Source organism: Eucyclogobius newberryi, unplaced genomic scaffold (assembly GCF_026437365.1).
Source record: "Eucyclogobius newberryi isolate DKJ021-1_F unplaced genomic scaffold, fEucNew1.0.hap1 SCAF_7, whole genome shotgun sequence".
Classification (NCBI taxonomy): Eukaryota; Metazoa; Chordata; class Actinopteri; order Gobiiformes; family Gobiidae; genus Eucyclogobius; species Eucyclogobius newberryi.
In genome coordinates, this window is record NW_027316389.1 from 34,189,622 (window position 1) to 34,217,054 (window position 27,433).

General features: G+C 41.5%; 1 protein-coding gene across 1 annotated transcript in view; it reads left to right on the forward strand.

The window, feature by feature from the left end:
* pclob (piccolo presynaptic cytomatrix protein b) overlaps positions 1 to 27,433 on the forward strand; it is a 135,947-nt gene that overhangs the window by 67,613 nt on the left and 40,901 nt on the right. Inside the window, exons 18-29 of the mRNA XM_072434450.1 lie at positions 115 to 6,163; positions 6,618 to 8,158; positions 8,232 to 8,497; positions 9,122 to 9,941; positions 10,106 to 11,138; positions 15,621 to 15,647; positions 17,251 to 17,336; positions 19,905 to 19,980; positions 20,048 to 20,173; positions 23,340 to 23,448; positions 24,838 to 24,899; positions 26,295 to 26,533. Coding sequence (XP_072290551.1) covers positions 115 to 6,163; positions 6,618 to 8,158; positions 8,232 to 8,497; positions 9,122 to 9,941; positions 10,106 to 11,138; positions 15,621 to 15,647; positions 17,251 to 17,336; positions 19,905 to 19,980; positions 20,048 to 20,173; positions 23,340 to 23,448; positions 24,838 to 24,899; positions 26,295 to 26,533 — 10,434 coding nt within the window. The remainder of the gene's footprint in view (positions 1 to 114; positions 6,164 to 6,617; positions 8,159 to 8,231; positions 8,498 to 9,121; positions 9,942 to 10,105; positions 11,139 to 15,620; positions 15,648 to 17,250; positions 17,337 to 19,904; positions 19,981 to 20,047; positions 20,174 to 23,339; positions 23,449 to 24,837; positions 24,900 to 26,294; positions 26,534 to 27,433) is intronic.

A 27,433-nucleotide genomic window follows, 5' to 3' on the forward strand; every position in this document is an offset into this window, starting at 1 on the left:
TCATTGTAACCTCACACATGTGCCAACAATGTTTTCCATGGTAATTAGTATCTACCAAGTGGGTCTTTAAGAAATAATCATCAACTCTTATGTTGCTTATATTTGTATTTACAGGTGGTGAAAGAAGTTAAAGAGGATTCCGCTAAAGAGGTTCAAGTGGAAATACCTCTGTTGACAAGAACTGCCCAACCAAAAGACCATGATGAAAATGAACCCGAGGTTTTACCAATAAGCGAAGAACTAAAGAGTGCAGAGGTAGTCTGTGATGCAAATGAAAATACCATGAAACAAGATGAACTATTGATGGCTGCAAAGAAAGAGGTTAAAACTGAGAGGAGGCGTTTAAGTTTCCAAGCTATGGAGGAGAGCAGTGAAAATGAACCCACTCCTTCACCTAAGGTCCAGAGGAGAAGGCTTAGAGTGATTCAAATTTCATCAAGCAGTGAAGATTTGAAAACTGAAAGTGCTGACTCATCTGGAGAAGATGAGGAATTCATCCGCAAACAGATAATGGGCATGCGCGATGAGGAGACGATGTCACTTTCAGGTGATGAAAAAGATAAAGATGCAGAAGATGGGATAACAGAGGTTGTTGTTGACAATGCCGTAATAAACAAACCTTCTCAACCAAAAAGTAGTGAAGGAACTGTGTCCGTTGTAAAACCCTTGCCTCAAACTACAACAAAAACTACTCAGGAAGTGACCGAAACTGCACTCAAGAGAGCAACACCAGCATTGAGACACAGGCAGAGTACTGATGAAGAAGTGGAGAGCATCACAGAGTCATTGTCCAAGGGCTCATCCAGCATTCAGGCATCAAGTTTCACTCCAGGTTCCTCACCTACATCAGCATCTTCTATAGAGGAGGACAGCGATAGTAGTCCTAGTCACCGAAAACTCACTGACAAACCTCATAGGAAGGGTAAACATCGACAGCCCACACAACCTCTTCCAACTATTGAAGATTCATCTGAAGAAGAAAGGACAAGGGAGGAGGAGAGATCATGGAAAGATAAAGATGAAGATGTGTCCTCTTCCGAAGAGTTACGGCAAGTCACTATAGTAAGTGATAAATCATCTGGATCTGATCGTTCCGCCAGTGTGAAGTCAGTGGACCGGCAAGCTGTTCAAAGAGGCCGCAAGCCTTCACCAACAGTTATACCATTTTCTCCAGAGCCAGCTCAACAAATAATGACAAGAGCTTTGAAGAGTGCTGATGAAAGATATGAAGAAATCCTCCAGAAAGCAAAAGCTATTCCAGGAGAGAGTCCGCCTGATATTGAACCAATGTATGGAGGAATGTCAATAGAAGACTACCTATATGAGTCACTAGTTGAAGAGCCTGAAAGGATGTGTGGAAGTGAAGGGTTGAAAATTGACATTATCTCTGAGCCTGAAAAGAAACTTCGATCTTCGGAAGAAGTTTATGAAGAGATGATGCAGAAAAAGCGAGAACTGATGATGATTGAACAGGAGCTTCAGGAAGCCCAGACTTTACTTGAGTCTTCAGCAGCTGAGGAGTCAGAGAGTTGTGTAGTCTCTATGCCCACTGAGGAGCCATCATCTCCTCCTTTAGATGAAGGGGAAGAAGGAAAAAATGACATGCAAGCAAAGAAAAAGAAAAGACCAGCTCCACCACGGCCCACTGAGCCTCCAAAACGTTCTGAAGTGACAACTTATCCCAGTGCCCCTACAGGTATAAGTTTTGTGAGGCCGATGATTCCACAAGATCCTTCGCTTGCGAAATCACTTTTTCCTATACCAGATCTAAAAATTACACAGTGTTCTTCTGGGGAGGAAGAGGAGGATAGTCTTGCTGATGAGTATGGTATGGGTATGTCTTCGGACATTACCCCTAGTGATGACTCAGATGCTAGAGAACCTAGCCCACCTTCGTCTGAAACTGCAGAAATGGAGCCTATTTGTGTAGTTTGTGAAATACCAGAGGCAAAGCCAATTCCAGCTCCAATATCAGCCCCAGAGCTAACGTCTACACCTTCTCCTGTTTCACCAGTTTCACCACCAACTTCTCCTGCCACTCCAGAGTCAAGTTTGGCAACATCATCATCTTCATACCAGGCTCAAACGCCTCCTTCATTAGATTCAACGCCAAACTCTACACCAACTCCTCCGACCTCTGTTGTAACTCAGTCCCCACCAGACACAGTTTCTGTAATAACCCAGAACATAGCCACTGACCGTGCTTTGTCCACTGTTGCAGTTATGATACCTGATGTAGTGTCTGAACCTTCCCAACCTTCCTTTACCGACTTTCAGAAAGTCCAAGCTAAAGACAGAACTCCAGGTGCAGTAGAAACATTAGTGGCTGAACGTACCTCAACTGAAATGCCAGACTTGGTTTCATCTCCCTCACAGGTGCCTGTTGAGGTTTCTACTGTTACACAGGTCACAGCAAATGTAGCACCTACTGTAGTGTCCACCCCATCCACAATCCAGGCAGTTTCAACAACTGTCAGACCAGCAGGTGTTAGCCAAGCTAATTTGCATTATTTACAATCATCTGGAACTCCTGTTATAGTACAGATGCCTGACCTGGTTTCAACTGCATCCCCTACAGCTGTTGTTTCTTCTGCCATTGGTCCACCAACCGTCCCCTCTACAAGCCAAACAAGCCAAGCAACCATTAGCTCAACAACAATAGTCAAGCGAAAGGTTCCACCCCCTCCACCCCCCCGATCCACATCAGTTTCTTTGCCTGATGACAGACTCCAACAAGTAGTCTGTCCAGCAAGTACATCAGTCACTGCTCCACCAAAGCCTACCCAGCCAATGCAGTCAGTAGTTGTAGACATACAGCCAAGAGTAGATGCTGGTGCTGATGCAACTCAGTTAGTTACCCCAACTAGACAAGGTCATGTCATGATCATTGTACCGACAAAAGAAAAAGTGTCTATTGATAACCAAACACAAGACATGACCCCACTTAGCTTTGTACCCTCTACAATTCAAGCAGTTACACAAGCTACTATTTCCTCAAATATGTCAGCTCCACCAGTTCCTCCTAAACCAGTGTTAATAACAAAACACCCTTCACAGGCAGATGCAGATGGCACTGTAGAAATTTCAGTTGCTGATACTCCTCCTCCAGCTCCATCAACATTACCCAAGCCACCTATTTCTCCCAAGCCTCATATTCCCAGCGCCACTGCATTGACAACAACCACTACAACAACCACGCTTGTGTCCCATGCCCCTGTCACCACAAGTAGTCCGAGCCATACAGCCAAGCCTCCTCCTCCTATCCCACCCAAACCTGTTTCTATGCCAGCTGGATTGGTTTTCAGCCACAAACCAGGAGAAAGCGTCAAACCACCGTATGCCGTTCCCAAAGCAGCAACACTTCCTAGAACAAAAGAACCACCAAATGCACTTTCTCTTAGCATTACTCGGCCTGTGGAATCAAAAACTTCACCTAGATCACCAATTTCTCCAAGACATATGAGATGTATTGAAACCTACGTGGTCATAACCCTGCCCTCTGAACCTGGTGAACCTGGTTCACCACCAGAGGGTATTACAGTAGTGGCACCTGTAAGACGAGGGTCGATCCCGTCTACAAAGGTATCAGAGGTGCGGGCCACACCAACTGAGCAGAAAACTACTGGGACCTTCACAACAAAGACGACACAAAGGCGATCATCTGTGCCCACTGTGAGGTATCCTTCACCATCTCAAGCTCCCACTGTAGTTCAAATGCCCCCAAAAGTGCTTGTTACTGAAACACAGAAAAAGCAAGTCTCTGTTGTATCTATGCAAACTGCAAAATGTGTCATTGATACCACAACAATTGCAAGTAAAGACACATCCATTCAAGTGCAGAGTGTAGCAATTCCTATCAAGAAACCATATGTACAACTTGTAGAACAAAAGCCAGTTACTCAACCCCTACCAGCACCAGAGGTAATTATGTTGTCTTCAGAGCCTGTTATTCCTATTCAGCCACAGATGGTACAAGTGACAGCAAGAGCACAACCTGTCTTTTCAGAAAAAACGACGGAAACAATTCCAGTCTCACCAATTGCTGTTGCGTCACAGTCAGTACAGCCTCTAGATGTTTATGTTAATATACAAACTACTGAAATTTCAACTGGTATTGCCCCACAGCCTTCACAGGTTGAAACCTATATAGAAATCCCAAAAGAACAAAATGTTTCCGGGGAAGGGCACGATGTGATAGAAACATCACCAACTGTTTATGAACCAGGCATTTTCTTAATTGAGCAGCAGCAACAACACATACTTACTGATCTTCCAGAAGTCCAGCTGCCTTCTAGACAGCAGCCACTTTCATTCGCTGAGGTAAAAGAGCAAGCTGTTATTCTAATGCCACCACCCACAGCAGCTGAAGTGATGCATGTAGTACAAGCTACCATCTCTGAGACAACCCCACCATCTATGCTGATCGGGGTCCAGGAAGTGGCTATGAAACCTATGGTAGTGCCAAATTCTTATATTGGAGAGGGTTTTACTGAAATGGCGGCTCCTGTCATGCAACCTCCAACACCACCACTTGAAGTAATAGCACTGCCTTATGAGAGACTAAAAGATGTCAAAACTGAGGATGTCTGGAGCACTCCAATACCATCAGCCGCACAGCCTCAAACGGTTATTTCAGAAGATGTTTTCACAACAGATGAAACCACTACTAGAAGAATGAGCTCAATAACCTCTGTTCCACAGCCAATATTCGTCACAAGTCAGACAGTCCCCTATCCTACAGAGTATGAAGTACCTGCACCAATAGTTAAAACAGAGGAATATGCTGCCACCAGGAGGGCGTCCACAGCTCTTCAACAGCCGACATATAAAGATGACGTTGTGTACATGCCAACGGAGAGCGATGTCTCGATCACAATGCCTGAAAAATCTGAACCAAAGCCAGTTTTTATATCAGAATATGATCACACACTAATGGAAGATATGTATGGGAGGAGATCTTCAATACCATCACGAGATATCCCACAGGGTGTTTCTGGAGCTCCAGTTACAATAACAAAAATTCAACAGGAATCTATTGAAAGTCAGGAGATCAGAGGACAAGAAAAGGTTGTCTCCAGTTTGAGCCACGTGTATTCATCACAGATTTCTACCTCAGGTCACCCTCCCGAAACAATGCCAAGCCTTGTCACTCAGGTTGTCACAACTGAAGTGCAAAGAACAACTGTCTCTGTAGTTCATGAAAGAACTCCGCAGGTACCCCCTTCAAATGTGGCAATTACTATTCACCCTGAAATTGTTAGAACTACACCCTCTCAAAAACAGAATGGAAGGGTCTATCCTGTTGATGTGATTGATTTGAGTACAATTAGGGATGGGGTGAAGATGACAGAACATGGAATGGATTTGACGCCGCCTGAATCTTGTCGGCAGTCATTTTCGAGTGACTCCAGTTTGCGACAAACCACCGCAGTTCAGCCAGAGATAGTGAACTTTAGTGCAGAAATTACTTCCTCAACAACTTTGGCTGTTGTAACGGATAGCATCACAATAGTCACATGCACTGCCACCATTGCCTCGTATACTCCGGCAGAAAAACCTCTTGATTTGCAAGGTTCGGTCACATTGACGCCTGTCCCTCTAACTGCTTACAAACCTTTTGAACCATTATCTCAGATTGTTTACAAACCTATAACCACACCTCCAACCAGTACGGTAAAATCCGCTGTTCAAGACCTACCAATGAACCTTTCTTATGGAACGATTGTTTCCTCTGAAGTTAAACCTGCCATACCTCCCTCAGCACCAGTAATTACAATAGAGACAAATGGTGCCATAGATTTGTCAAACTACAAACCAATGAGAGCTATAGTGGCTTTGTCGAGTACAAGTCAAGGAGTAGCTACCACCGTTATCGAAGATGATGACACTCCAATTGACCTGACAGCTGGAAGGAGGAGTGTGTGCTGTGATGTCATCTATAGACTTCCCTTTGCTGGAAGCTGCGGGACACTACCAGCAGTCACAACCCAACCAGACAGCAATAGCACAGGATTGTATAGTATCAAAGGTATAAACGGGATGAAGGTGTCACTGTCAGAGACTAATATTCCAGAGGTGGCGTTGGTTCCATATGATCCAACAAAACACTATCTCAATGGATCTTCAGATGGAGCCATAGACCTCACAGCTGCTAAACTCGCTGGTAAGTTAATAAGACAGGTCTTTCTGGCATGTTTTGTGTGTTTCGGTTGTTGGCTCGGAAGCAGTTGTTTCAATGGCTTATCTAAAGAGAGAGTTTTGAGGAAATGCAAGCCTGCTTTAGTGCAATAAAGCCCTCCAAAATGTATATAGTTTGTTTAGTTTTCAAAGAAAAATATGAATAATTATGATTTTAATTTAAGCTTTCGTAATCTACATGTTGCTCTTTTTTCTTGTTTTCTTTACTTGCCTTGCATGCCTGTTAATCTTATGCTTGCTTGTGTTTGTTTTGTTTTTCTTTACACAGATGCATGTCTCTGCCTGCGTGTGCTTCCTCTTCGTTTTGCATCATGCTAGCAGGAATGACCAAAAATGCATGTTGTACCCAAAGCCTGCATACATTTTAGTCACTGCATTCATGTTTTCAAAATTCTAATGTGCCTTCCTTAATGTGACAGGTAAACCCTTGGACTACACTAGCAAAGCTACTGGAACTTATCCTGGAATAGCAACTTCACCGTATGGTCAAAGTCCTTCAGCTGGCTTTGGTATAAATAGTGCTTTAAGAACTTCTGATGGAATGGTCTATACCTCAGTTGCTACTCCAGTTCCATCAACCTATGCTATTACCACTCAGCCAGGTTCCATATTTAGCACAACCCACAGCCCAATCTCCACAAACCAGAATCAGGCATTAGTCCCTTACCAATTAATCCCCACAACGGATCCGGGACAGATTGTTCCTTACGACACAGGGCTGCCCAAGGAACTTTTACCAACCGCACTGGCTGACATAATGACAGGCTATCAAGAGATGTATTCGGACTCCACACTAGAAGCTATTGCTGCTTCTCTGGATGCCCTTGCTACCTCTCCAATATTCCCAGGGTTAGACAGCACCAAAATGGCCCAGTACCAAATGGAAAGAGAATTCCTTGAACTCGAAAAGCTTAAACAGATATGTCTAGCCGAAGAGCTTGAGTGGGAGAGGCAGGAAATTCAGCGTTATAGAGAACATGAGCAATTGATGGTGCAAAGAGAACTTGAAGAACTGCAGTCTTTAAAACAACAACTTCTTCTGCAGCAAGAGGAGGAACACCATGCTCATATGGTGGCTCAGCAGGAAACGTATGCCCAACAGAAAGAGCAGCTACAGCAGATTCAACAGCTCCAACTTCAGCTTCAGCGGCAGCTAGACGAGCATTACGGCACCAACACGGCTCATCTACTTGAAGCCAAATACGCAGGTGTAGGGGATAGCGGTCAGTACTGGCCTGTGAAAGATGAGTCCTCAACTCCAGTTGTAGGGGTACAGTTACAGGGAAGTCAAGAACAGCTTAACACCAAAAAGCTTCAGGCTGACCAGGACAGAGGTAAAAAGATTATTGATAGTGGAGTGCACACAGATGATGAAGATTCGGAAAAGCAAGCAACTACCAGTTTAGGAAGAAGAAAAACTAAGACTAAGAGAACCTCAGACAGTTCGCCTCCGACAGACGACGAAGATGACTGGGATACTCCAACAAAATCCCGCCGCCGTTCGCGAAAGCATAGCAGCGAGGGAAGACATGGTTCAAAAGTCTCAAGTATAGCTATACAGACAGTTGCTGAGATTTCTGTCCAAACTGATCATTCCGGGTCAATAAAGCGGCCTGTTTTGGACACTAAAGTCGAAATCATTAAGCATATCTCCGCACCCGAGAACTCCCAGAGAGGCGGGAGTCTGAGCTGTCAAACTGACAGGCAGCAACCAATTGAGGTGGGATACAGCACGCATCTTACAGCGGATGGACAATGCAAGTCCAAAGTATTCTACGGATCTGTCTCACCCGTGTCGCCGGAGAAGTCGCTTGGAGGGCAGAGAATGCTGATGGCTGACCCCAACCGATTTTCCTCTGGTCCGCGGTCACTGAAGCCTGGCCAGAAGTCTCTATCTGATCCCAAATCCCTTAGTCCAACAACTGACGATAGGATGGGGTACTATGGAGATGGCTATTCCGTGAGTAAAAAGTTGTATTTGATCAATAATGGATGCTATTTTTGAGATTAGTAATAAAATGCTTCCTTCCTAGGGTCGAGGTTCTCCATCTAGCACAGGTAAGAAAGTGAAAAGAACCCTGCCGGATCCACCACCAGAGGAGGAGTCGGTGTCAGGGCGGTCGGGCTACAGCACAAACTCTGCTAGAAGAAGACTGGCAAGAAGTACAACGATGGCCCGGGCTAAGATCTTACAAGATATTGACAAGGAACTTGATCTGGTGGAGAGAGAATCCTCCAAACTGCGCAAGAAACAAGCTGAGCTCGATGAAGAGGAAAAAGAGATTGATGCCAAATTACGGTAAGAGGAAAAGAGAAAATCCTTTTTTTGTCGTTCTTGTGAATTTCTTTTTCATGTATTATTATTATTTATTTATTTTTGGGGGCAGCACAGAAGGGTTTATTGATAATTTAATTAAAACAATGAGGCAAAATATTTTTTTTAATTTCCAGAACGAAAAAAATAAGCAAATTTAAACCTGGCTCTATCCAATTTCAGATTTATGTATGTCTCAAATGTGTGCAATTAATATACACATTCATGCCTGATGTGTCTTTAAAAGTGAAACTAAAGGGAAAAAAAACAACGAGTTAAAAGTGTCTAAAATATTGACATTTTTATTTTGATTCTGTAAGGACAACACTCGTTACATACCAGACATACAAGTTCATCTGTGTATATATGCATTCTCCTGTGTATTGGAATGAAAAGAGGTATTTTTAATGTGTCATTTATCTCCTTTGCATAACTCACCTTCATTAATAGTTTTAGAGGTAAAAGGCGGCCATGACATCATTCAGTGGGTCCCTCCCTCACTTAAACATTGTCTAAGGTACTGAGTGTGAAAAGTTGGAAATATTGAGGTTTGCCGTGTTCAATTTGAATCTTTCAATTGTTGAATAATAACTTTTCTGGTCTTTTTAGGTACCTGGAGATGGGTATCAACCGACGCAAGGAGGTTTTGCTGAAGGAACGCGAGAAGAGAGAAAGGGCCTATCTCCAAGGCGTGGCCGAGGAGCGAGATTACATGTCGGATAGCGAGGTCAGCAACATCAGAGAGGAGAGAGGCGAAGGTTTGGAGCGCCCGCGGACCGCTCCTCAGTCTGAATTCGACCAGTTCATTCCCCCGCAGACAGAGGCCGACTCTCAGTACAACACTCTCACAAGCCCTTACTCTCACTACGCCCAGTATGTGCCCCAAACCCAGACCACCAGCCACTTCACCCAGCAAGGTCTCTACCAGCAGCAGTCGTTATACCACCAACAAGTTTCTCCTTATCAGAACGTCCCCACGCTGTCACTCTCCCAGGCCCAGCCCAGCAGTTACCAACATGCTCTGCTGCTGCAACAGGGAAAGCAGCGACAGACCAACTTGTCCGACCTGGAGCCCAAGATGGCTACCAACTATGAAGTCATGCGCAATCAGCCCCTGCTCATCGTACCCACCTCCTCGGAGAGCGGGTATGGAGTGGCGCCCCTGGGGAATAAGTTTGCCAGTCTGGACTTGAGACTTGGACTGGAAGAGAGGAGCATGGCGTCTAGTCCCATGTCGAGCATCTCTGCTGATTCCTTTTATGCCGATATAGATCATCACAATGCCAGGAACTATGTGCTAATAGAGGACATAGGGGAGCTCACCAAAGCCTCCAGTGGCATGGGGAGCTCTGGCTTCAGTCTGCCAGACAAGGAGCTATCCAAGGCGGACCGACTACTCAGGGCAGCAGAAGTGAGGCGCACAGCAGAGGTAAGGAAAGTGTTTATGCTTTAAAAAATGGTTTTGGTATTATAGTTATTATTTTCATGATTTGGGCAAATTGAATTACCTAATTAATGAGTCAACAGTCTCCTGTATTAAATTAATCAGTTTATGCATCTAACATATTTTTTTCTATCTTTTCCTCTCTCGAGATGGCTGATTTCTTAGGCTCATCGCGACTCCAAGGCTATAGCAAAGGGGACGAGGACACCATGGAAGAGCCTTATGAGCTGAAGCTGCTGAAGCAGCAGATAAAGCAGGAGTTTAGGAGAGGGACAGAAGGATTGGAGCATCTCACAGGCCTGGGCCTGCCTCAGTATCTCCATAGCGACCCCAGTTTTCGTCACTTCCCAAAAGGTGAGAAATACAGCATTGGCAGACTTACTCTTGAAAAACAGGCGGCAAAACAGCTCCCCGGAGCAGTACTTTACCAAAAACAAATGAAAAACAAAAAGGCCTTGATAGACCCAAAAGCCATCAGTAAATGTTCCCCGATCCAAGAAAGTAGGGATTTGGAGCCTGACTATGCAAGCTACATGGGATCAGGGGCCTCTTCTGTGACCAACCTGGCAGCTCGGGCCAGGCTGCTTCAAGATGAAATAACCTTTGGTCTGAGGAAGAACCTGGCGGAGCAGCAGAAGTATTTGGGATCGACCCTGGGCGCAAACCTGGCCGGTTCCCTTAACCTAGGACAGAGTATGGGACTGGGCACAACTATGGATGGCACGTATCCTAGTGGTTCGCGCTCCCGCCCCGCCTCAAGGCCATCCTCCCGCCCCTCTTCAGTGTACGGCTTGGACCTGTCCATCAAGCGTGACCTGTCCAGCTCCTCACTCCGACTCAAGCCAGAAGGGGATGTCCTGGACGCAGCGTTTGCCCCTGGGGTCGCCAGAACCAAACCAACCAGTTTATCCATCAGCCAGAGTAGGGGGCGCATCCCCATAGTGGCTCAGAACTCAGAGGAGGAAAGCCCCCTGAGCCCAGTGGGGCAACCCATGGGCATGGCCCGGGCCTCGGCCGGACCTCTGCCTCCCATCTCGGCAGACTCCAGGGACCAGTTTGGGTCGAGCCACTCTCTGCCGGAGGTGCAGCAGCACATGAGGGAGGAGTCTCGCACTCGCGGCTATGACCGTGACATCGCATTCATCATGGACGACTTACAGGGCGCTATGTCTGACAGTGAAGGTAAATGGAGGCTGTTTCTGCAGCAGCTCGACTCTGTGGACGTGCCTGTCATGCATGCGTACGCTCACTGGTCTTCTGATGGATTGTGTTAACTGTGTTTTCTTCTTCTTGTTTGCTCTTTGTCTTTGATGATAAATGTCTTTTAGATGTTTGCACGCATTTTCTTTCGTATGTTTTTGATAACAATCCATAATACTCCTCATTTTGAGTTTATGTATGCCACTAACCATGTTTGTTCTGTGATTCTTGTCGCATGCTTTTCTATTTCACTATGTTTTATCTTTGAATAATTAAAATGCAATGCAGCCAGAGTGCAAAACAATCACTAATTGAATTTACATTATGTTATTTTTCTAACTAGATTTTACAGTAGGTTGGTGTTAAAATGGACAATTAACAATCATGTAAATACTACATTGTTGAAGCAATGTGTTTGAGCGTGATATAATGGACAAGTGCCTTAGACTGTAAACACTTTAAATACTCAAGCGGTAAATAATGCTTTCAAGAGCACGATGTCTTAAATCCGTTTAATCTTTCTCAACAACTTACACCTACCCAACAGTGTCTGTCTGAGAAGTAGGTCATAAGAAAATATGTTCTCTTTTAAAGAAGTCCCCAGGCCCTTGTGACAGACAGGAGGCAGTTTCCTTCTGCATTGTTGCTGTGTCATGCTTTCAGTCTGTGCTTCCTGTTTACTCCTGCATAAACAACTACTACTGAGCTAGCATATATTTAAAGGTCCTATATTATGCTAAACTAAACTTTTTTTTATTTTTTTATTGTTGCTTTAAGATAAATATACCTGCAGTTTATTTTGTTTCATCAACATACCATTAGCCTGTATTGATAGCTTGAAGCATTTCTTTTTATTAGCTAACAACTTCTGTTTATTAGCTTTATTTAAAATACCTGACTTCTGTTCATGAGGCCTCTGTTTCAACATGAGTGTGTTGTATGTACAGGCATAACTAGGATGTGAATGTTCCTGTGTTTAAAAGTATTTGAAAGGCCCAGAACAATGCACAGTATAGGACCTTTAGTAAGACTTTTAGCCCTTGTAGCTTCTATAATGTGTCTTCTTTGTATGTGTATTCAGTGTCTTTATGTCTTCTCTATGTATTTATCTTTTTGCACCCTGCATGCTGTCCATTTCCATCTGTAATAAAGTGTGTGTTTTTTGCTTGCTCAATGTTGCTGTGGACGTCTCATTGTCGCGTGAGATTTCCATGTTCCAAAGTGATTGACAACAAATACTGACATGTACGTTGTAAAATCTCCATCTGCATCACAAGCTGGATTGGCATTGTTCCAATAGGCTCCTGTAGATACAAAACAAACAAAAACAACATAAGATGGAAAGATGAATTTTGAGTTATCACTTATTATTCATAAGGAGATACAAGAAATACTAGGGAAATGATATTAGGTGTGTATTCTGTTAAAAGGGATCTATGAAATACAGTAGTTAATATTTGATTTACAGCCAGTGTACTCCAGGGTTTGAATAGGCAGTCAAATTTAAAATGCAATTATTTAAATCATTTATGATCATTACATATATGCTATCTATTAGTGTACATTCATGGAATTAATTATAATTATCTCAGTAATATGAAAATAATCAAGGTAAACATTAGCATGCTAATTGCGCACTTCCTGCTTCACAGAGAATAAAATAATTGTAATTAGATGCAGCTCATTTTCAGAGCTGCTTATATATATATATAATACATTTGTGTGGAAAAAGCATGTGAGTCCCTTTAAGTACTGAAGCAAGGATAGTCTTTTTAACCATAACACATCATTGTATAATACCATGTTAAGTGTCTTCTGCACCGCTCAAACTATAAGGCCGAGATTTGCACTTTTAATCCTCAAATTTCCAGCGGTGCTTAATATTTGGCTTGGGCTGATCAATTGTTTAGAGGGAAGACATAAAGCTTTATTTCACACTTAAATGCAAAGAGCCCTACATACACTGGGATTACACTGCTCCATTATAGGTAGGTAGTAAAACTGCCATCAATATTAGAACAATTTTATTCTATTGATATTATTTTCTGCAATGTAAAGACAGTATTTAAGTTTGTAGTCCATTCAAATATGTTTTGGAGGAAATTATAAAAATCTTAATTCTGATATAGCGGTAACAATGCTGTCAAGGAGTACACCAGTCTATGCATTTGACCACTATTTAATTTAAACTTTATTTGTTATTAACAGTATGTCATAGATTCCCATTTACAAAATACTCCTCTAAAAACAGACCGATTTCACGTCATGCACTTTGGTTACGAAAACAGTAGTTTTAAATGCTTGGTACAGAGTTAGCCTTTTTTATTTTCAATGCAACTTTATTATTCGATATTAGATCAAATGACTCCATATAAAATGTCCATGTGCCTTGATTCCAGTGCTAGGTGAGCCCATGGTCGTTTTTCACAGAGACGATGGCAGAATCTTTCATGAGAGTATCAGACACGGTAGAGTATTCCATACGTAGTTTAAGTTCAAACATGAAGTAAATTCAAATATCAGTATTCATTTGAATTTCTTAGTATCGTAGTGGTCTGCAAGTCTAATATTAGCAGCATGTGGATAGAAGAGTAGTGCTTTTAGTGCATGTGGTAGTAAACAGTAGTGCTACACAGCCAGAGGTGGAAGGTAACAGGATTTTTGTACTCAAGTAGTTGATTGAAATTGTACTTGCTTAAAGGTGCACTGCGTAACTTTTTCGGTGGCGTGTCCCTATACCTGCTTGTCTCCATTGCTTTTCCTGGAATCTCCTGGAATGTTCAACAAGTATATATATATATATATATATATATATATATATATATATATATATATATATATATCCAGGCAATGGAGACATGAAGGTGGCGGCCGTCCACTCAAAAACAGCACACTGCAGCTTTAATTTCATCAGTACATTTTCAAAATTTGAGGACTGAGAATCTGAACGGTCTTGGAGAAATTATGATTCATTTATAAGAGATATGAAAACCTCAATATTTATTGCTAATAAACCAAACAAACTCCACTATCAATAAGAATATTTTCAAAATGATAAACATTTTGCCCAAAGAATCACACCATGGTATAAAAAGTTTCAATGTTAGACATTTGGACAAATGTTTTGAAATTAAGACTTCCCTTCTGCAGGTCATTTTCAATCTGAAGGTACTGGTCTGAGAAGCTAGAATTGATACTCTTCTTAGCTAGAATAGTCCTTCGCTAAAGGAGTTTACTTGTTGGATAAACAAGAGCCTAGTTGAACAGAGCATGGAGAGAACAACCCCCGAATGAAAGGGGACGGATAATGCAAAATCTATGTTTCTGAGTCTTTAACCTTGTTTCCTCCTCATTAGTTTAGTCAAAGTTGTATTTAGATTTCTTCCTGCACAGTTGAGTAATCCTGTTTTGTCCTGAAAGTGTGCTCAGAAAAAACCCTATTCTAACCTGCCCCCTATCCCCGCCCACATCACTGTATTTAATTACAATAGTTTGAAAAAAACAAATTTTGAGAGACACATACAGAGTTCAAAAATAAACTTCAACTATGAAGAGGCGGGGCTTATCAGTTCTGTAGAACAGGAAGTCAATGATCCTGTTTTTTATTACAATGCCATTTTCTGTCGTTATTGTGATTTACAATGAGCGATATTTAAAATGATGAGCTACTTATTATAGTTATAGTTCAATGCTAAGTACGTGAACAATATATATGTCTCCTTTAGTAACGAGTAAACAAGTGCAGGGCAAGTTTGAGCTGGAACTCCCTCGAGGCGCGGCCACTGCAGCTCAGGGCTTTATACGTTCTTGCTTCTCAAACTTATGCCTACGTTTATTTCAAATATGTTGTCTAGATGAATATACTTTGAAACTTTTTTTAATTTTTTTTTACCAAGGCCCACTTTTGGACTGACACCATTTTGATTCTCAACCCTAAATTTGTACTTTACTTGAGTGATAAAAATGATTATTTTACTCAAGTTAAAGCTACATAATAATGTTTAGTACTTTGATAGGATGATGATATTCAATAACACAAAGTAATATCTGTTAAAGTTACTTGGATTCAGTTTATCTATCTTGAATTGAGAACGTTTAAGAGATAGTTAGATTACATAAATTAATAAATATGAAGGACATTTAAGTAGTTTAGATGTAATAGACATATAAGCTTAATATACCACGTTCAGCCAGTTTACCTCATGTACTGTATTCATGTTTGCAGTTTTGCATCTTAGTAGTAGTTTTGTAAAATTGCAAATACACTAAACACTCAACACTTTTACAACAACTATTTGGTTCAAACATTTTTCAACTAGTAAGACAATCTTTACTTGAGTCCCACCTCTGTAGTGGTAGTTTGCTTTCAGTCTGGCTTTTGTAGTTTTGTAAAAGTCTAGCTCCAACTTTTGAACCGAATGCTGAACACATTACTGAAAAAACGCATTGAATTTTGTATCCCAGCTGGAGGCCCAAACTGGAACATAGAAGGTGAGCCGGCATCCCACGTAGTGCCATAGGACGCCTCCATGACCACTCCCCCAGGAATGAGCCATACGTCCGTGGTGCACCAAACATGCCATTCCTCCTCAGTAGCAGCAGCCCACCCATTTGAACGACTCTCGTATCATTCAGTGGATCACATTACGCTGTAGCGGCCTGAGTTTTGCATCATTCTGGAATGAGTAGACACATCGCAGTGATCAACTCTAGGCATATCATTCTGAGTGCTCATGTTCACAGCTGCAGATAGATATGGTGTGTTTTCTGTGTCGTCATGCTCAGCTAATGTGAGAATATGCATACATCCACACAGTCTCTACTCTATTACACAAGTACACGGTATTTAAGCAACGCAGCGCCGTTCACTTAGACGGAGCTCGACAGCCCCGCCCACTTCAAGGCCTGCTGCGGTTTTGGAAGTACATTTCCCATTTTTAGTTTAGAGTTTAAAAGCATTGTGGAGGCTAACTAGGAATGTGGTGACTGATGTCCATAACACTGTTGTTTTCATTCAACCAAAAAAAACATTTAAGTGATTAAACATGACCTGTTTGTCCCCAAATACAAGGGAAATGGAGTCAAATAGGACTATAGTTTTTACAGATAACGATTATAATGCTGACTTATTCTTGATTACAAAAACATTGTCCACGATGGCCAGGTGATTGATGTTGCCATGTGTTCACAGCAGAATGAGCCTCACATGAGTCTCTCTTTTGTTGCTGAATCCAGTGTTTAAACTTCTGCATCTTCTCTTTGATCTGGGGTAATACTAACTTTTATTAAAACGTAAAATATAAAAAATGTAAAATGAAGACTACTTGATATTTTTGTAGAATACTTATTATTATCAATATTTATTATGCCTATACATTAGGATTAGCGTGAGCATTGACATGACCCATGGCCTGTCATGGACTGAGAGGGATGTGTGACTCTTTTAGTCAGAGCTCATGGCTCTTTGTGGCTCCTTTCAAATAGAGAAAATGGTTGAAATGTTTTACTTAGCGGTTTATACAGTTTCAGAAACGAGGTGTTTAGTTACCATAAAGCTGATTCCTGCAACCTATCAAATGAACAAAAAATGTACTTCCATAACCAAGTAGTGGACACTTTTAATTACAGAAGTCATTATTATTGGAGGGCACTGCAGCAGAATACTTTAGGTTTATGAAAGTTACATCAAACACCCACAATTGTGAGCTGTGAACAATTAGAAAACCTGGACAAACATTTATTTTGTTGACTGACCTTCTAGAAAAACAGCAACAAAGAAACAAACAGCTTCATATAGACTTAGCATAAAACGTTCTGTGTAATTCTTATGGGGCATGTCCAATCCACAGCATTTTGTTTGTTCAGTGGACTATGAAAAACAATGCGAAGTGTAAGTGTCACACAGGTCCAGGTTTGGGTGTGTCCAAATCAGCAGCACCGCTCACCACAGAGAAGTGCATGTCCCAGTGCATGCCACCTCTAAACACGTTTCAATGTGCCATGTGTCACTCACTGTCCACAGTCAGTGCATCCGCAGGAGCTGGAGCCACGTCCACGCCGCAAACATGTGTCTAACTCCTGTGTTTCTGTGTAGCGTACCATCTGAGGAGGGAGGACACGGACTGGTTTGATAAGCCCAGAGAAGGCCATTCGCAGAGTGGGCACGTGGACAGGCGACAGGTGACATTTTGTGCTTCGTGGGCTTTTACGGCTGGTGCTGCGGAGTCTGTTTTTATCTATCTAAAATATACATTTGTTTGGTCAAATCTAGGTTTATTTAATGCGTTTTGAGGTTTAAAGGTTTTTTTCTTTGTATATGATTTGTCCAGTTCCAGATTCAAATGGTCGGGAGGTAGTTATTAAGTATTTGTGAGGTCATAAAAACGTAGGGCTGCAAAGATTAATCTAAATAACCGTATTTGATCATTGCTATCTGGACTGGACAGAGTCTAAAACACATGACAATTTGATTGAAAAGTCGACCAATTAAACACTTTTTCTGCTAAAACTATTGTTAGCTGCAGCCCTACACAAAATGATACACTGTGGGCCTCGTATATCAAACCGGACGTCATTTGCGTCACTAAAAAAGCTGCAGCAGGACGAGTTTTGCTCCATTGACCGACATGAATATGCAAAATGGAGCATATTGGCCAACACATTTGAAGTGGAGAAGATACAAATGAAGTCACTGAGAAGATACAAATGAAGTCACTGAGAAGATACAAATGAAGTCACTGAGAAGATACAAATGAAGTCACTGAGAAGATACAAATGAAGTCACTGAGCCGCTGCTGCCTGATTTATCACAACTATGAAAGCTAAACGTTCGATAATACAGTGGAAAGAAAGGTGCACACGTTTTCCTCGGGATGGGTCAATTCGTGCATCTGCTTGTGATTTGAAATGCTTTAATGACAAAGATTGATAAAAAAAAAAACGTGTTATTTTCAAATCAGCGCGAATAAAATACTGTATAAAGTCAATTTACAACAATTCAAATGTGATGAAAATAATGATGCAGCTATATAACTTGATATGTTGCTACTCTCATTTACAAATCAGTCCTGCTGCTGAAATAACATGCGTATTCCCAACAGTAAATCACGTGTAACATGCCCACAAATGTACACCTAGCACATGGATTAATTATGCCTTTAAACTCCAGATTGTCTTAGGTTTAAGTATCATGATTTACCTTTTATTTTTCACACTCTCCAACCACAGGAGAATATTTTACAAGGCACTGATGTCAATGTGGCCCCAAATGTGTCATACTATAGGGACGTCACAATATCGAAGTTTAGCATTACGATTATTGTGAGAAAAAACATCACGATTTAACTTGTAGAAAAAGCTTCAGTTGTAGTCATCTGGACTCAGTTAGAAAAATTAGACGTTTCGACTCTCATCCAAGAGTCATTGTCAATAAAAGAATTTAGGTCGAGAACTCCGATATTAATACTATTCTGTGGGAAGTCCAGCCCATTGGGAAGAGCCTTCCTGAAGTGGAAAGAGTTGTTTGTTTCAACAGAGTGAAGAGAACCAAGAAGCAGGACAAAAGCGAAACTGAACAGAGAAGGAAGGGTGTTTCTATCCGACTCAAAAACAGAGCAATGTAGTTTACTTGATCCAATGCAGTGAAGAAAGCTGTAAAGAACGGTACATAGGTGAGACTAAACAGCCTCTACACAAGAGGCTTTATCAGCACAGAAGAAATACAAGTTCAGGACCTCAGAGTGCCGTGCATCTCCATCTTGAAGCCTCTAATCACTCGTTTGAAGACGGTGAGGTGAAGGTTTTAAGCAGGAGAAAAGATGGTTTGAAAGAGGAGTTAAGGAAGTTATTTTTGTTAAAAAAGAAAAACTTTCTTTAAACAGAAGTGGAGGGCTAAGGTTCAATCTTCCTGTTATTTATAATGGGTTACTGAACCCCTGGAAAGGTAGAGGACCAGGACCAGGACATTTAGATGCTAATCAGGTACTCAGGGTGGTTGAGCCAGGGTCTCACAAAGACAAAGGGGAGACTAATAGCCCATTAAAGGGTTGAATAGGCTCGGTAGATACAAAGAGGGTAAGTTTCTGTTGAAACAAACAACTCTTTCTACTTCAGGAAGGCTCCTCCCAATGGGCTGGACTTACCACAGAATAGTACAAATATCGGAGTTCTCGACCTAAATTCTTTTATTGACAATGACTCTTGGATGAGAGTCGAAACGTCTATTTTTTCAAACTGAGTCCAGATGACTACAACTGAAGCCTTTTCTACAATGGAACACGCCTGGACGAATGAGGGATTACACCGACATCACGAGTTAACGATTATTCACGATTATTGAGACTGTGACCAAACAACAGTGAAATCTTTCATTTTCTTTCTGTCCCGTGGTCTGACATGTTACAGTTCCTCAAGTTTGTGACAACATTCTTTCTGAAAGACAAAATAAAGTAAAATGTCACAATAACAGCCAGATAAAATGTTATTTTTCTTTACGTCTAATTTTTGGACTAAAAATACCTAATTCTGCTTCTAAAATTGTCACGATTCATATTTTTTTGTCCTTTTTTTGTGACTTGAATAATCACAATTATCTAATTAATTATTATAATCTTGACACCCCTCGTGACATAGAAGGAGGGATCAAACGCACATAAAGCAAAGGAGATTTTTTTTTTTGTAACTGTTACGTAACATTGACTCAATAAATGAATGTTTGTCATAACTTTGCTGTGTGACATCTGTTGACAGATGAAGCTGGTGCCTTATACCTTCCCTCATGCCCGCATTAAGCTCCAGAGAGACCAGAGGGACTGCAGCGTCTCAGGTACTGCTCCACGCTACAGTTAAACATGCGATTTAACGTGCCTGCTCAGTAGCTGTTTTCCGTGCAGGCAATGGGCTGGGCATCCGTGTGGTGGGCGGGAAGGAGATCCCAGGCAGCAGAGGAGAGATCGGGGCCTACATCGCCGCAGTGATTCCTGGAGGAGTGGCAGAGCAAACGGGCAATGTGATGGAGGGTGAGCGCTCGGATAGAATGTTTGAACGATAGAACAATAGCACTAAACCTTGCAAGTAAGGTGAGGCGCTATAGGCATTGATTATCATTATTTATGTATTTATATATTTTTAAATGTTGGGTCAGTTTTCTCTCTCAACACAAACGCAACTGTCCAATCTTTACATCATTATATGTTTTATTAGTCATTTAAAGCAATTCCACTCGTCAGTTGCATTTTCCTTCCACAGACACAAAAAGATCAGCCCTTAACGTCTCACCTACACACAGCAAAATTTACAATTTGTACCCTTTCGGCGAATCGTACAGAAGGATTTGTTGATATCTAATTAAGTTTTAACTCAATATGTAATCACCCAATTTGAATTTGCATGCACATTTTCAGGCAAATTTACTTTCCTCACTAAATAAAATGTCCAAAATCCCCTCTGTAAATGTGTTTGTATCCATGTGAACAAAATTAAGCAAGAATTCAACCTGGCTCAATCCATTTTTCAGATTCATATTTATATATTTTGTATATAACTTGTAATATTTTGTTCTCGCATTCATGAAATGTTTTAAAAAATGAGTATAACAATGATTAATGGATTTAAAAACAGTCATTTGCCACATGTCTTTACACTCTCTCTCCTTATTTCATGCTACAGCTTTTGGGACTATTTACATTTATTATTTTAATAGAAAATCTTAAAAAAAAAAAAAAACTTCTTGATTTCTATCTTTGACGTCACAAATCTGGGAAATTGTAAACCAAGCGTTTTCTGAGGCTCAGAGGGAGACGTTTTTGTAAACAGGAATAAATAAAGTGTTAAAGAAAATAAATACAACTCCTTCATCTCGTAATAATCAGCACATTGCACGTTCATGGGTTTCACCTTCTTTTTTTACAGAACAGGCAGCGTTTTTGGCAATTTTCACCGTTCAAATGTTAATATTAATTTTATGTTTGATACTGAAATACTTAAATACAACGGTGCAGATTTCTTGGTGGCGCTGGGACCCAGAGATCGGCCGCTGTTGTTTGTTTGCCTTAAGTGCCGTGTCAGTGAGTGGCGCCTTTAGCCTTGTTCTGGCTGTCTTCTGTCATGTCTCACATCCACACAGCGAAGAGCCTGTCACATCCCTCATCCTCATCCTCACGTGACCGCTCTGCGTTAGTCATCAGGCTATACTTAGCACCACACCACAAATGTTAGCTCAAAAACGCACTTACATATTTCAATGGAAGGTACACTATGGACGCTTTGAAGGTTTGCCAATACGTTTAATTCTAAATGACGGGAAAAGTGAAGTGGAACACAGTGGGGTTTTGATGGGACAACTGGGATTAAGCACAGAATATCATGAATTGTGAAAAAAGAAAGTGGGTTTGGAAAATTATATCTAATAGCTTCATGTAAGTGAAGGTTTAAAGACTTGTACATACTTTATAGACATGAGCAAACTAACTGATATCATGGTGAAACTAACTGACATTTTGACCCAAAAAATATTTATCATTGAAAGTGTTTCATGGTTTGATTACTGGAAGAGCATTTTAAATCAAGTTATGTGAAATGAATATCCATATATGTAAAAAATGTAAAGTTATATATAAGAAATATTTACCTTTTTTGTGAGATTTTCTCTTTCACCCACATATTTTAAAGTTTGCAACATTTAAACAAGTGGTTAAGATTTTATCCATGTCCATGCTTTATCCACACTTGAGGTCCTCTCCCTCTGATCTTCACAAAAACACTAGGTTTCAAATTTATCAGCTAGCTTTGGTTTATTTTCCCATGGTGATTCCCTTTTCTACCAGTAGATGGAGTGCTAACACCAAATCTTGATGAGGGAACGCCTGACTGATAGAAAGTAATATGTGGTATTCAATGGTTACTTTATTTTAAGTTCTTAAACATATTATTCTAAAGTAGAAGTCCTCAAGAGCGTGTTTTTCAAGGCCCAAAACATATATATATATATATAATGTGTATCCTCATTTTAACGTATATACATTTGTTATTGCAATGTTTTAATAATAATACAAAGCCAAAAAAATGAGTAAATAATGTATTTTGTGTTCTAATGAAGCAAAACGGCGCCAGAACATGCCCCCATGTGAAAAAAAAAAATGAATGAGTAATGTGGGGGAGGGCAGGGTAAATAATCCAAGCAGCCGAGCAGTGGGGAAATGTAAATGAATACAGCTCATGCAAAATGACATGGAGATATTAATTCCAGCCTTATTGTCCGTGAACCTGAGCTGAGTCTATACGGGAGCTTCTGGTCACACAGAGGAAGGAGCTTCTTTAACGGGCTGCTATTCAGTCGAAATCTCACTTTTTTATTATACCGTCCATTCTTTCTGGAGGTTTAAGTGTAAAAAATCCATGATGCAAGTGGAAGAACACAGTTTTCGAACAGCTTAAACATTCATTTAGAAAAATAAAGGTGTTGTCATACATTATTTATCACTTTATAACTATTTTGTCAATTAGACGAGCTTTGGTCCTTATATGGTGGTTATTGCTAGGCAACAGTATATCACATTTATCCCATGTCTAAGTATTCTAACCTGTCAGATGCTTTTAAAATAATCAAAAACTATTTATAATGACTACATCTTAATAAAGTATGAACAAAGACCTAATTCATAATGAAGAATTACATTATTAGTATTATTATAATGATTATTCAAACTATAAACTACTTAGTTTTTAACCTAACTCTAACTCCAAACGCTTTATTAAGCACTTACTATGCATTAATGATGGTTAATAACCTATTGTTCACTATGAGGCTTTATTCATGCTTTATTAAGGCGAACAGGTTATGTTCACGAGCTAGAATCTAATAATAATCTCAGATAGTAGAAAATAGCCTGTATATCTTACTGTTTTTGAAATAAATATCCCAAATTTAAAAATCCACAAATTGAGATTGGTTTCAAAAAGTTATTGTTATTATTATTATTGTAATTATGGTTTAAAGTCTTTACAACTGACAAAAACACACACATTTGGAGTTGAATAATGGCACCACTTTGACTTCTGACGTGTTTAAACTACAGGGACGTTATGCGAACACAGACTATTACCCATAATCCATTGCATCAGCGTTGAACCCATGCTGACTGTGTTTAGCGTGTTAATCCCTGTGTTGCTGGCGTGTCTCCGCAGGCATGCAGGTGCTGGAGTGGAACGGCATCTCGCTGACAGGAAAGACCTACGAGGAGGTGCAGTGCATCGTGGGTCAGCCGTGTGCCGAGGCGGAGCTCTGCATGCGCCTGTGAGTTACGTCTGTCGCCGTTTATTTTATTTAACACAGCGTCGTCGTCCCTCCCCCCCCCCCCCCCAAAAAAGTGTTCAGCTGCAGTATGTCAGCTCCTTCTTCTGCTCGCTCCACGCCTACATCTCGTCGCTTTAATGATGTGCCGCTTATGGTTGGAACGTGTTCATCTTTTAGTCACGATCTCACGTGGAGGGCGGGGGCTAAGGGTGCGTTCACTGTGGATTGGCAGGAGTTGAAATGCTTCAAAAAGAGCTGATTTAAAATGAAATAAGCAAAAAAGGAGATATCTGCCCTTTTGTGATTCATTTTACAGTCAATTCACTTTAATCTGATAGTAATTGAACCTCGACTAATACGTTTAAATGTATGGTTTTAATGCAGTTCTGTTGGATTGACGTGATATTGTCTGTATATTGTTGTCGGGATGCTCAAAAACAAAAACATCGCTCTCCTTTAGTTCACGCTTGCACGTTGCACACATTAAAATTGTGACTAAACCAGGGCTAAACGTAAAACTATACCTGGATTAAACCTGTACTAAACAAGGACAAGAACATGATCAATTTAGGACAAAATAATGGCATCACTCGAACAGTTTCTCAGACGGGAGCGATTGTTTTCCTGCGTTACATGTTTCAGCTCCTCCCACATGTTTCAGCTCCTCCCACGTGTCACATGATGGTGTAGTGACGCGTTTTGCTGGCTGCTTACATGGTTTTGCCGGGCAGCAGGTGAAGCTGTCTGACACTTTCTCCAGGACAGTATCCCACATGTGCGACAAAGTGTAGGGTCCCTCGTCTCGGTTTATGCTCCTTAGACCTCGCTTCTGGACAGTCTTCAAAGCTTTCAAAGCAGTGAAAGCTTCTCTGCAGCACCGAGACAAAGGAATTATCCCATGAGCATGATTTGAAAACCTTGTATGCTGGTGCAGATTTTGCGTTCTCAACCGCACTATCGCCCGTTAAGCTGTCTTTTTATAAATCCCAAACTTAAAGTGTATCATCACGTACATGATGTCACGTTTAGACCATATGTGTACGTACGCACGCTTTATAAATGAGACCCCCTGACCTGTAACTTGGCCCCATTATATGCTTGTCGTCATGGAGATAGATACGCTTAATGCCATACAGTGGAACATTCTTAGTTTTTTTAAGTTATTTTTTCTTCTTTTCACAGCATCTTCTAAATTATTAATAACAATTGATTTTCTCAAAGAGGGATGGAGTTTTATTGCAATTAAATAGATTCAGCTTTTGAAAACACTACAAGAAAAAAAATGTAAATTATAAGCCCTGGACATTTTTATTTTGTTTTATTAAATTTTGTCTTGTTATTTTTATTACCTGTCTTTGCAAATGAACTCTAATAAATGTTTCTGTTCAGTGACCTGAATATGCTTTCTGACTCGGAGCACCCGCAAGTGTTGGAGCATCATCTTAAATCGAGTACGTACAATAAATTGCACTTCAGAATATCTAGAATAGAAACTTTTTCAATTGAGAAATTAACTACATTTTTAATTTATTGATGTATTTAACTGTATTATGTTTTTTCTTTGGTTTCAAGAGTATTTTACTTGGTGTCGACGACTCAGTACTGGTTTGGAATGGTCAGAGTTAATGTAGTTCTTGTTTGTAGTTAAAAGGGACATATTTATTTTAATACTTTGCACTTAGTTACGATTATTTGAAAAATGAAGACTTCGAGGGACATATCGGGTTATAAAATGTCACGTCGCCACTTTTCATATGGGAAAACATGTAAATGACCATCCACTGCTTGCTACGGTGAAATGCCACTGTGAATTTAAGATAAGATTAGCTTTATTTGTCCCCTTTTCATGGTAGTTCTGGTAAAAGTGTGATTCTTCACTCCTCGTTCCATTCATTCTCTTTAGGGATTAGCCGAGTCTTATTCAAATAAAAAGCAATAAAAAGACCTCAGCAGTGACTCGTCTTCTATCTGAAGGTTGGCGGTTCAAATTCAACTTCACAAACTTGATAAAAGTACATAGAGTGGAGTGTTCTTGTAAACAGGTTAGTTCAGTTTGTGCCGTTATTTGAACAGTATTGATTATATTTGCTGTATGTTAGCATTAGCTTAGAGACATAAGCACTTACTTTTATAAACATATATATATATATGCATGAATGCATGAATGGAGCAGGACGTGGAGCTTTGCATTTTTAAGGAAACCAGAACTAGCCGCTCGGTTTTGTGAATAGGGCCTAAAGGGAAATTCAAATGTTGCACGCACAGTTCAATAAGAGCAGGAGAACAGAAACATGCAATGAAAACAAGATACATGACTTTAAATATAGGGTTAATTTAACACAGGTAGAGCAAAGGGGAAAAAAAACACATCGTTTTAGATCAATATTACGTTTTACAATGTACAAAATATAAAATTATGATCTTCTTAATTTATAGTTCAATACTAAGTACATGAAGAAAAAAAATCCTAGTTTGTCTCCTTTAGAACATGATTATCCACTTCTTATTTATTTCTGGTTTAGAATGTATTAAAACAATTACATTATTATTAGCGAGTAAATACACCTTAAAAGTATTTGAAAGTCTCTCAAATGAAAATGCATATAATAAATTTAAATTATTCAGACCCAAGTAGATAAAGTAGGTAATAATTTAGTCATAATAATAAGGGAGTGTCTACAGAGCCGCGGCGCGCGGCCGAAACTGCCATGTTATTTTGTGCCACGGCTCCTGAAACTGCTGCGCTATTTGACCGTGCCGTTTTAGGCTGCGCTGGGTTAAGGTTAGGGTTAAGGCAGCCATGTCTAATAATAATATAAACACATACTACCTCTTCTTGCCTGTAGGTGGCCAGCGCTCCCCGGGCGTTGATCCAAAACAGTTGGCAGCGGAGCTTCAGAAGGTGTCCCAGCAGCAGGGTCCCGGGATGATGGGAGCACCCATGGGCCCTGGGGGTTTGGGGGTGCTCTCCGCTTTAGAACGCTCCGCCCTCCTCCAGTCTGGTTCGGGGTCGGCCGCTTCCAGTGGGGTTCCCAGCCCAGGCCAGCCTGCCTCTCCCGCCATCAACAAGAAACAGAGACATAAGGTAGGGACGCAGAATGGTACAGTCCACCAGGCGTTCAACAGTTTGTACTTTCTCAGTTTTCAGATCAAATAGCTGGATGCTTACATACATATTCTGTTAAATATACATACATAACAAACAAAATACAAAAAGGCAGTGCAATGTGGTGCAGAAAGACTCCTCCTGGCACACTAGACCATTCAGAGTACCTACATCCTGCTGAGGAGTGGGTCAGCTTGCCTCTGTGCCCGTGTCTGTGAGCAGGGGCGTGTCTGTGAGCAGGGCGTGTCTGTGAGCGGGGGCGTGTCTGTGAGCGGTGCCGTCTGTGAGCAGGGCGTGTCTGTGAGAGGGGCCGTCTGTGAGCGGGGGCGTGTCTGTGAGCAGGGCGTGTCTGTGAGCGGGGGCATGTCTGTGAGCGGTGCCGTCTGTGAGCAGGGCGTGTCTGTGAGCGGGGGCGTGTCTGTGAGCGGTGCCGTCTGTGAGCAGGGCGTGTCTGTGAGAGGGGCCGTCTGTGAGCGGGGGCGTGTCTGTGACGGGGGGCGTGTCTGTGAGCGGGGGCGTGTCTGTGAGCGGGGGCGTGTCTGTGAGCGGGGTTGTCTGTGAGCGGGGGCGTGTTTGTGAGCGGGGACGTGTCTGTGAGGGGGGGCGTGTCTGTGAGCGGGGGCGTGTTTGTGAGCGGGGGGCGTGTCTGTGAGAGGGGCCGTGTCTGTGAGCGGGGGCGTGTCTGTGAGCGGGTGCGTGTGTGAGCGGGGGCGTGTCTGTGAGCGGGGGCGTGTCTGTGAGCGGGTGCGTGTCTGTGAGAAGGGCCGTGTCTGTGAGCAGGGGCTTGTCTGTGAGCGGGGGCGTGTCTGTGAGCGGGTGCGTGTCTGTGATCGGGGGCGTGTCTGTGAGCGGGTGCGTGTCTGTGAGCGGGGGCGTGTC